The sequence below is a fragment of the Diuraphis noxia genome, unplaced genomic scaffold (assembly GCF_037042655.1).
Source record: "Diuraphis noxia isolate RWA-SAM2 unplaced genomic scaffold, SU_Dnox_SAM2 contig0001, whole genome shotgun sequence".
Classification (NCBI taxonomy): domain Eukaryota; kingdom Metazoa; phylum Arthropoda; class Insecta; order Hemiptera; family Aphididae; genus Diuraphis; species Diuraphis noxia.
In genome coordinates, this window is record NW_028301711.1 from 36101497 (window position 1) to 36112169 (window position 10673).

A 10673-nucleotide genomic window follows, 5' to 3' on the forward strand; every position below is an offset into this window, starting at 1 on the left:
TACAAACAGTGTTGTGCTTAGATAATTTTTTTGTATCTAGATATAGATAAGATATCTGAACTCAAAATATATCTAAATAGAGATAGATAATGATAAATTAAAATATATCTAGATATAGATACAGATAGAAATCAATTTTATCTAGATGAAAATGAGATGATTTTTTATAAATGTTATTCTTAAAACATGATTTTGTTAAATTTTATTTTTTATATTAGGTTTGTAGAAAATATTAATACAATTATGAGTTATGACTATATATAATTTTAGTTTAAATTACTAATAACTATTTGTAAAATGTGTTAAATAATTAAAATGATCATTCCAACAACAATGTCAATACTTACTCCATTTTCTGAAAAGGAAGACTAGTTATAGTCTTGTGGATATAGAAGCCAAATGATGGCAGAATACATTATATAAACTATAAAGGTATATAATTATTATTTATTTAACTATTATGTGGAATTATACATACACATTTTCTTATGATACATATCAAATAGATTTCAAACTAAAAAGAAAAAAAAAACAATACTAAACATAAATTTGTTAACATTTGAAAATTAAAATAATCATAAGTAAATACAATTTTGATATTTAATATAATAACATAAATATTTGCCTTTATTCTTTAGTCTTTAGTCTTGTTAAACTTGTACATTTGATTCATTTTCTTGACTTAAGTCAATTTCATCACTATGGCATTCAGAAGAGTAATTTATTGAACAATGTGAGTATAAATTATCATAAAACTCTTTATCACTCGTACAATCACTTTCTTCATTTGCAGAGTCTGGATGTATAATAGAAGTGGACATAGAATTACATTCTTCAATAAATATTTTCTTGCATGAATCTTTGTATCGAACAGGCACCCAATCCAATTTAAATTTTGGATGACTAATAGAAGCAATTATAAAATCTTTGCTTTTTGGATCATTTAGAAAAAATTAAATCTCTTCTCTAGACTATTTATAATTGTAAGACTCAAAGGTTTACAATATATTAGCTGTTCAGATTGATTCAGTATCAATAACTTTCTTAAAACTAATATAGTGGGAGCCACATATCCCAAGAAACTTTTTGATTCACCTTGCAATTTGTCTAATGAAAAGGCCAATGGTTTCATAACCTTAAATATTCATTTATGAACCCCAACTCATTATTTTTCAATTTGGGCAAATGTAACTGTTCAAATATTATTGCTATGTCTAGTTTATGATCTAAAATTTTTTGGGTTGCATCATATAATGAATTTCACCGGGTCACTACTGGAACTGTAAACTTGCACTTACAAATATCATACACTTTATCAGATGCTGCGGTACTTCGACTTGCTAAATTCCAAAAATTTGACAATTTAGTAAAAGTAGATTTGGATATTTTGTTATAATTGTTATCAGAAATTTTTGAAATGTCACTAGCTGCAATTAAATTTAACGTGTGAGCACAACAAAGCATATGTTTTGGTAGACAAAATGTACCATCGTTCTTAGAGTTTGATTCAGAAGTTAAAAACAAGTTATTGAATTCTACATTTTCTAACTCCAAATTTGAACAGTCTGATCCACTATCAGTATTTGAAGTAACTGAACTGTTTTCATCAAAATTACCTAAATCTTCATTGTTTCTTTGTGAGCAATGTTTGGAGAAGTAGAGTACACCCTGAATACTTTTCCAAAGTTTGCAGCATTGTCCGTAACAATATGGGTTATTTTTGAATGTTCAATGTCATATATTTGTGTAATTTTTGATATAACTTCAGCAATGTTTTGGTAGTTGTGACTTCCTTTAATACGTCTACAACCGAGGACATATGAATGCCGAACATATGTGTTTTCATCAATGAAGTGGCATGTCATTCCTAGAAATAAATCAAAATAACATATTTAGTAATTTAAAAAATACTACCTAGAGAGATTGTCTCATTAGTTATAACAGAATAGGAACAAAGTCATTAAAACATAGTCATTTGAACTTTGGGATAATTGGAGAAAAAAAAAATATATAAATCAATAAATAAACAGATTTTCATTGAAATTTAAAATAGTACATTATTATAATAATATAATAGATCAATATCAAAATATATTAAGAAAAGTAGTTATGTTGGTTTATTTATATTTATAAATTATAAAACCATTGATATTATGTTTATAATACAAATAAAAAATATAGTATTCTATCATCTCGAACCTTACCAATTATTATTTATTATTATTTATTTTTTAATATTACATATTACCCAAAGACAAGTATTAACTAACCTATTGGCATATTATAATTTATAAGTGTTTCTCTAATATTAGTATAAAATGTTGATTATTTTTTAGTATAATAATACAAGATTTAGATTTAAATTTTTTTACTATTTCTACATTCAAATAGCTATGTTAAAGTGTCCTAAATCAAGTCATTACCCATGTAACTTCGGTTGTTTGTACTCCATATGTCAGCCGTTGTACAAACAAAACTACTTTTTGCCATCAAAATCATCAACATAGATACGTATGATTCATATTTGTAATCTAAATGTTTTGATAGCTGTCTTCTGTTGGGTATAATACCCAGGGTATTATTGATTCGTTTGATCCAGTAAGTCCAGTTATTAAACGTTTAAAACTTGGTTTCTCACATGTTCTTAGTGGACACATTTCGTTAACAATGTAATCAAATACTAATGTCTTAACCTGAAAATAAACAAAATAACAGAAATTAATATAATTATCATTATCATTATTATCAATTACTAGAACCTGGGATACAAAAAACATTTAAAAATTACACAAATAAATTTTACCATTTCCTTTGTTACTGTTTTTGACGGTCATTAAACATTTTTGTTTGAACAGAATTAGAATTATTTTTACTTCTTGTTCTGGCTATCTCAACTTTGGAGTAAGAATGAATGTTGACTCTATTAAAAAAAAAAATTGAATAATTATTTTAATGTTAATGGGTAGGTACGTAGGTTACTTTGTATACCTTATACAACAATTTCATAAGAAAAAGAAATTGATGACTTATGAGTACCAACAATTTGTCTAATATGTACCTACCTATGATACAGTTTATAAATTATTGGTGAAGTACCTACTAGATAGTGGATACCAAGGCTGGGCATTAATGAATTAAAAGTTAAAATTAAGTTAAAACGTTAAGTTAGTTAGCTCCTTACTTTTATTTCAAATTAACTTTTAACTTAATTAGTTACTTTTTTTTAAAGATTAATATATTAACTTCAAGTTAATTTTATTCAAAAATATCTAAATTAAGTTAATTTTTGTCCAAAGAATAATGAAAATTTTTTAATGAGGATTTTAGAAAAGTAGGTTTTTTGATAGGCAGCTAGTTAATACTTTGATGTATCATTTTAAATTTCCCCAGTAATTTTCTTGGGCGTAAATAAACATTATTAAGTATGTGTCTGGAGGTTTTTATTTCACAAATTAGAAAATTTTAACTTTAAACTAAGTTAAGTTACTTTTTTTTCTAAGTCAATGTTTAACTTAACAAGTTAACAAAAAAAAATATGAATAACTTTTAACTTAATTTTATTATTTTAAAGCAACTTAATTTAAAGAGTAAAAAAAAAAATCGTCAACTTGCCCAGCCTTGTTAAATACTAACTTGCAGTATAATATGACTAATACAATTAATTATAATGCACAATACGCACCTATTATACGTTAAGGTACTAGGAAAACATTAATTAACTTTGTAAGTATTCTACTTGATAAAATATTTAAAAATATAGATACTCGTTTTCTCATAAAAAAAAAATATTGGTATTTATTTCAATTTTCAAATTTGAATTTGGACAAGTATAATTTATTTAAAATGCTTCAATTATTAAGAGCTAGGGAACTAATTAGAATATTTTGTAAAAATACATTTTTCAAATTGTATTATGGTTAGGTACTTGGCTGTAATACATAAACAAAGTAATAGTAATAATAATAATTTAGGTGCCCATTAGGCAAACTAATAAATAATAATAGGATTTATAAAATTATTAATAGGTACAAAATATGAAACATTTTACTCTAAGATCTAGGTATGTTGTAATATGTTAAAAAAAATGAACTGAACACTATACGGCGTACGCGGACGGTTACGAATGAAGTCATTAGTCAATTATGATGTTATGATACTTTTTCCATAGGCAATGATATATTCATAACTTACAGTGGTTGTTGGCGAATGGCGAGTGGACTGTTTATTCTTATTAGTTGTTGGTATTTTTAAACTATTATAATACCAATATTACCAGTACTTTATTCTTAGACCTTCGACTTGAATTATTTAATATTAGGTACCTATTATATAAAGCTTATCTATTGTCGACGATCAACAATTATTATAATAAGCTATAATAATACAATTATTATAATTAATTTCATATTAGCGACAAATGACAATAATAATACTTAATATATTTACTAAATATATTTAGGTACCTAAATATATATTTATAATTCATTATGTAATTTAATATTATACAATTTTAAAAATAATATCGGAAAATTTGATGTTCGTATATTTTTTAGACTACGTCTCGTGAACAATCTAGATAAATTAATATAGATGACGAAGTTTTCTATCTTAGATAACTGGTAGATACCAATTGTGTAATTTATCTAGATAAGATAAAAGATACGATTGTTTTATCTAGATAAGGTATCTAGATAAATTTATCTAACTAAACAAGATTAATGTGGGTACACAATTTTAAAAAACCAATTCGCTTGAAAGATTAAAAAAAAAATTGCACTAAAATAATTACTTATATTGTGTTGCTTATATTTCTTAAGTCGACAACCATTCAGCAGTACTGCAAAGAATAATATGATAGTCAAAAATGAAAATCAAGGGTTAAAATAAAATTAATTTGGTCAAACTATAAATCAGTTATAATGACTGAAACCTAATGATTTGCACAACACAGGACTTCCAAAATTTTAAATTAAAATTCTGTTCGTGTTCGCCTATTTGCCTTACTTCGCACATAATACATTTTATAAATAAATATTAATTTTTGTACTTAACTTTTCCATAATAACTAATGATTTGAAATAGGTTGCCATATTTTCGATAGCAGTATTTATGTATAAAATCAATGACTAGCATGGAAAAAAAAATGACAAGCAAATACTCAAACATTTTTATCCAAATAAATATAGAAAGCTAGATGCCTTAGGCATGGGCCCTACTCATTTTGACCTACATTTGGCCTTGTTCTAATACAGTGGTTGACTTGGAAACAAAGTAGTAGAGGTACTCTAGCTACTTTTAAAATGTAGCGTCCCTAGCATTTTAATAAAACTTACATAATCATGGCGGTGGGGGGGTTAAAAGCTTACATAACAAGCCGTCCCAAACGTTCCCCTTTAAAAAAAAAGTAGGGGTACGCTAGCGTATCCAAAAAATTAGTTGAGGTACTCAGTCCCCCCACGTCCCCCCCCAAGTCAACCACTGGTTCTAAAGCGTGAAACGTCGGATATACGACTATACGGTGTCCATTGAACCATGTAATTGCCCTTCAACTGTGTTCAAGTATTTTGAAAACCATGTTCAGAGTTAGCAAGTGTGAATTATGGCAGTTATCGGAGGTAAGAAATATTGCAGGGCCAACTTCATGCAGCCATTAAATACTAACCCGGAAACTGTGATCGGGTATTCAGTTACTGATGAGACTGAAGACTTCACCAATACATTGATATAGAATGAATAGGATAACTGACGAGGATAAAATGTTACATCGTCCACAAATAATTTGAGCTCAACCACAGTCAGCATTCGTTCTCTGAATAAGTCATCGCAAAAGAGATTTTACAGGTCGAGTACAAAGACCGATTTCTATGGCACTCTAAAAGTAATTTCCCTTGTGTACTTGAAGCAAATGATGAGTTAGAAACCTCAGTAGAACTGAAAACAAGTTAACTTCAAGCAGCTGAAGTAGTTCAACGCCATATTTTTTTCTGATTGCTTCGAGAATAGCGCACTATGGAGCTGAGTTATAGACATTTTTAATGTCCAGGATGGGCATACTAGTCAGTAGGCAATTCTACACATGACCGAACGGTCCGAACGTTAAGTTCTAAGTGACATTCTTCAGGTGCCTAAGTGTGTTAGTGGTGGACCGACGAAAAGTGAGGACGAGCTTATCGTTAGGTTAAAAAAAAAGATTTGCTGCAGTCTGTCACTCATTATAGCTATAGCGTCAGGACCAGTTGCCAGAGATGAAATGATGAGAAAAGCGCGTTGATTGTAGGTACTAGCTTTCTTGAGAGGTGAATGACCAGGATAGAAGTATTATGTATAAATGTTTCGAAAGAAACATTCATGAGTATCTTGCCAATAAAAACGAACGCGGCGTTGTTTAACGAGTCAGAGTAACACTGTCAGTTTACGGATGGTTTTTGTTCTGTTTTCTGATGATGAGTATTTCCTAACTTCTTTTAATCGTGAAAACTTTATAGGAACTTGAAAATTTTGTGGAATCCTCATATACTTTCCATAATAGTAATGCAGACATACTTTTAATACCATTAAAAGAGTCGGCGAAAGAAAATAAAGGACTGACTGCATGGAGTGACAATTTCGCGCTTTTAAAGGCCGTCGAACCTTCTAGAGGCGGTGGCGGTGGCCATACAGAGTGTGTCGCACAGCATGACTTCTTGATGCTTGGGCGCACGAATGTTCCAGAACATTCGACTGCCACCCTCCCCCTGCGGAGTGGAATTAGCTGGCGTCAAAAAGTCTAGGAATCTTACTCAACGACTTAAACGAGCTGTTCGCTCTGGCAGTGTCGATGGATCGATTCTAGGCGATTGTTGTTGATTGGGCGTATGCGGAGATGTAGCTGGTAAATCATGATCCTGACTATCAGTTGTTTTTTCGTCTGCCGTGAGACAGGTGGGTTTTACTTTATCAATTGTAACTGTAACTGGTTTTGAACTTCTATTATGAAAGTCTTGTCATTTCGGTACAGTACATCGTAGGGGTCTTAATAGTTAAATAGTGTGGTTGAAATGCTGCACGGACACCTCCCACGCTGAGAAATACGTGTGAGCAGTCAAAAACAAATGAACGTGAACTTGAGTGATGAGATGCATGCACTGGACGAGTTTTATTTATAATAATACGAAGACGGTCGAGTAAACTAGTAGGATCTTTCATACTACTATTTTCTTGATTATTTACAAAATCACCAGGAAGATTAAGAGGCTCACCATAAACAAGTTCCGTAGACATGGCCTTTAAGCTTTCCTTAAATGAAGAACGTACTTCAAGAAGCACGATGAGCAGTGACTCAATCCATGAATCTTTGGCGTGGGTTATGATAGCTGCCTTAAGTTGTCTATGCATTCTTTTGATGAATTGGTTTGCAGCAGGATGTCCACTGGAAGTGAGGAAGAGCGTGAAACCAAATCGTTTTGCTAAAGTTTTCAAAGTGGCTGAAACAAACTGAGTACCATGGTCTTTTCAGCAATTAAGGAAACCCTTAGTTACGTCTTCTGCCGTTATACGTTTGAGTGAGTACATTGCCGACCTACGAGTGTGAGATGGCGACAATGGATCGATGATATCGAAATGAGCGTGTTCTAACGGGTGTGAAAGTATTTCAAAGTTTCCCAGTGGGACGGATACGTGTCAGCTTATTTTTGATCAATGGCAGTGAAGGCAGGCATGTATCCAAGAACGGCAATCCCTTTTCATTGCTGGCCATACAAATCGTTCAAAAACTAAGCGAGTTGTCACGCGTGAACTGGAATGACTAAGGTTGTGTAATTGATCAAATGCGTGACGCCGGAATCGTTGTGGCAAAATGGTCGTGGGCGTCCCGTTGACGTGTTGTAATAAATAAAGGTCGGAGATTCAGGCACTAGTACCTTCTACAAATGTAGAGATGAACTGTTATCAATAAAATGTTTGAGTTTATCATCTGCATCCTGGGTAAAATAAGACCTTGATAGGCCAGTGGGAGAGACATAGCTTCAATGCATGACATGGTATCAGCGACAATGTTTTGTTCACCTTTTACGTGTTGAATGTCAGTGGTGAACTTGGAGATGAATGTAAATTGGTTAAGTTGCGTAGGAGATATCTTTTCTCTGCGTTGAGTGAAAGCATATATCAGTGGTATAATGGTCGGTGAAAACGGTACATGATTGTGTTTTGACTATGTACCTGAAATACTTCACAGATTCATAGATGGCAAGCAATTCACAGAAATAAACAAGCCATGCACCTTGTTTTACCGGAAGTTTCTTCGAAAAAATGTTATAAGTTGCCAGTTGTCATTGACTAGTTGCTGCAGTCATGCACCGATAGTTTGACTAGACGCGTCGGTAAAAAGCCCGGATGAGAATGGGCTAAGACTGTAGCGGTCGCAAGACTGTCTTTGCATGTGGTAATCGCTACTTTCAACTCAGAAGTACATTTTATAGACAAAGATCCTTTTGCTAAATGGCCTTTGAGAGTGTCGTGAAGTAGTGTTTGTAGGTCGGTGGCTTTGGGAATAACCTAACCAACGTTAAAGTTTAACATTCCCAAAAACCTGCGTAGTCCCTGCATAGATTTTGGTGATGGATACTTCCGTAGGGCGTCAACGCGTTCCGGTGGCGGGGGGAGTGGAGGTGCCCTCAGAAGATACTAGGCATCCGAGAAACTTCACCTCAGGAGCATCTAAAACACATTTTTGCGGATTAACGATGACACCGTAGTCAGAAAGTTTTCCGAACAAGACGCGTAAATATTGTAATTGATTTTCTTCTGATTTAGTGAATACTAAAATGTCATCAATATATGCATAACAAAAGTCCAATCTGTTCGTAACTTCGTCTATGAAGCGTTGAATAGTTTGTCCAGCATTTCTCAATCCGAACGTCATAAAAGGAAATTCAATAAGTCGGATTAACAGGTATTTGATGGTAACCCTTTACCAGATCAATCGTAAATAATTCTGAGATAGACAAACTTTAAACCGGTTTTGTGTGCGAATGTTTGTAGCGTTCAGTAAACGTCGGATCAATAATAATATCTTCTACTTCGTCCGCGTAACGCGTATCAAGCTGAGCAACAAAGTAATTAAATTAAGTATCCTCTCTTGTTAATCCCGAGATTGTAAATTGTGAGTCCACCTGGGAAAACCATAAGCTCCGTCTTTCAGCCCAAAAAGATGGCAACTTAAATGCGATGCAGTTTACTGAAGCTGTTAAATTTTGCTGTGCCTGTAGTGCTAAAAGGTGAGCGTTTTCTTGGCGTAACACCTCCAACTCATTGCGTAGTTGTTCTTCAGCTATACTTATTTATCGTCGATGTCACCATGTAGCAAGATGTAATAGGTAGAAGGTAGATGTAAATAAATAAACACCTTTACTGATTACAACTATATTACATAAGCTAATAATTTACGTATGAAATTCATGTTAAATGAAACGCTGAGAGAAAATACAGAAATCAACTGCATGGAGCGACGATTTCACATTTCTAAAGCCTGTTGAATCTTCTAGAGTCAGCGAAGGGAGCAGTGTAAATCTTATATGTCATATGTGGCGGTGGCCATATAAAGCGTGCCACGCAGCACGACTCTTGATGTTTGGGTGCATGAATGTTTCAAAATATTCGACCACCACAGGTTAGGTGGACTTTAAGGCGACTTACTTTTCTGCATGGACATAAACGTATGGTTAGCGGCGTGGCAGTGATGGCACGAATGTATCTCTGATGGCCACGGTGATACAGTGATAGTCATGGATTTAATTGATTGGAAAAATCATTTAGTTCTGAATAAAGTGGGCTATCGTTCGAAGCGTAGGAACCGTGGATCTACGTGCTTGGATGTTATCCAGACGCCTAGAAACGTCCGGATGACGGACTGGTTTGATGTCCACGATCTTACATCGAGTGAAAAACTTTGGCATCATAGCGCAGGACGAAACACGGCCGTCTAACAGGGTGACGGTATCCAAGAAATATTACTTAAGGCAGATGAATTGGAATGAGTTCTGTAAGACCTTAAGGAGAGCGTGATTAGGTAAATCTAAGTGCTCAGACGTAGAGACTAGTGCAATTGCTCTTTTACAGCGGCGTTTGAGGCCCACATGAGACAGGTTATAGTCGGTAAACATAAGTCCTTCTCGTGGTGTAACACCAAACTGGAAAGAAAACTGAGTTCTCTCGGACACTGGAAAGTTAGGATCAGAAATTTGTCAAACGTACTGAGAAAAAGATCTATATCCGTACGATTTGCGCAAAACTGAAGGCCTCGCACAAACGGAACTACTAAAAAGCAAGTTGGGACACCTAGAAAAGTTATGTCATGGACACGGGTAACGGAGAACCGTGGGGTCCCTTACAAATGGATCAAAACTTTCGGCCAAGGCCTTCAGTGGACTTTCAGTGTTGATCCGCACTGCAGACGGATTATACATCAACTACCTGAGAGATATCGTAGGGTAGAAGATTAGGAGATGAATGTACTAGTTCCAGGTGAGAGCCTAGAACAGGCCACTATCTAAGGGAAAATTGGGGTCTCTGTGGGTACATTCAGGTCACCGTTCACACCTAGGCGTTACTCGAGACCAACTCACCTGCAATATACGACGCCAAAAAGGCACACGGGAATGGATGAGATCGCAGCCAGAATTCTCTAGCAAACCCGG

The 10673-nt window shown here is 33.5% G+C and overlaps 1 protein-coding gene and 1 pseudogene across 2 annotated transcripts; both read right to left on the minus strand.

The window, feature by feature from the left end:
• Positions 1-651: 651 nt before the first annotated feature.
• Positions 652-5802, minus strand: LOC149060625 (uncharacterized; annotated as a pseudogene). Its single transcript, XR_016192204.1, has 4 exons — positions 5663-5802; positions 2804-2920; positions 2424-2693; positions 652-1867 (listed from the first exon to the last, which is right to left on the minus strand). The product of XR_016192204.1 is annotated as an uncharacterized LOC149060625 (transcript).
• Positions 5803-7891: 2089 nt separating this feature from the next.
• On the minus strand, positions 7892-8899 carry LOC149060626 (uncharacterized). Its single transcript, XM_089229871.1, has 4 exons — positions 8663-8899; positions 8335-8532; positions 8197-8276; positions 7892-8120 (listed from the first exon to the last, which is right to left on the minus strand). Exons 1-4 carry the CDS (start codon positions 8897-8899, stop codon positions 7892-7894), a joined length of 744 nt encoding a protein of 247 aa, XP_089085997.1.
• Between the last annotated feature and the right edge of the window lie 1774 nt (positions 8900-10673).

Bases quoted from the DNA above. Each gene is read 5' to 3' on its own strand.
- LOC149060626 (XM_089229871.1), bottom strand. From the start codon at position 8,899: ATGACGTTCGGATTGAGAAATGCTGGACAAACTATTCAACGCTTCATA. The intron at 8,533-8,662 runs GTATCTTCTGAG...AACGTTGGTTAG, and splicing joins TGAAGTTTCTCGGATGCCTA to GTTATTCCCAAAGCCACCGA. The intron at 8,121-8,196 runs GTACATAGTCAA...CACTCAACGCAG, and splicing joins GAATCTGTGAAGTATTTCAG to AGAAAAGATATCTCCTACGC.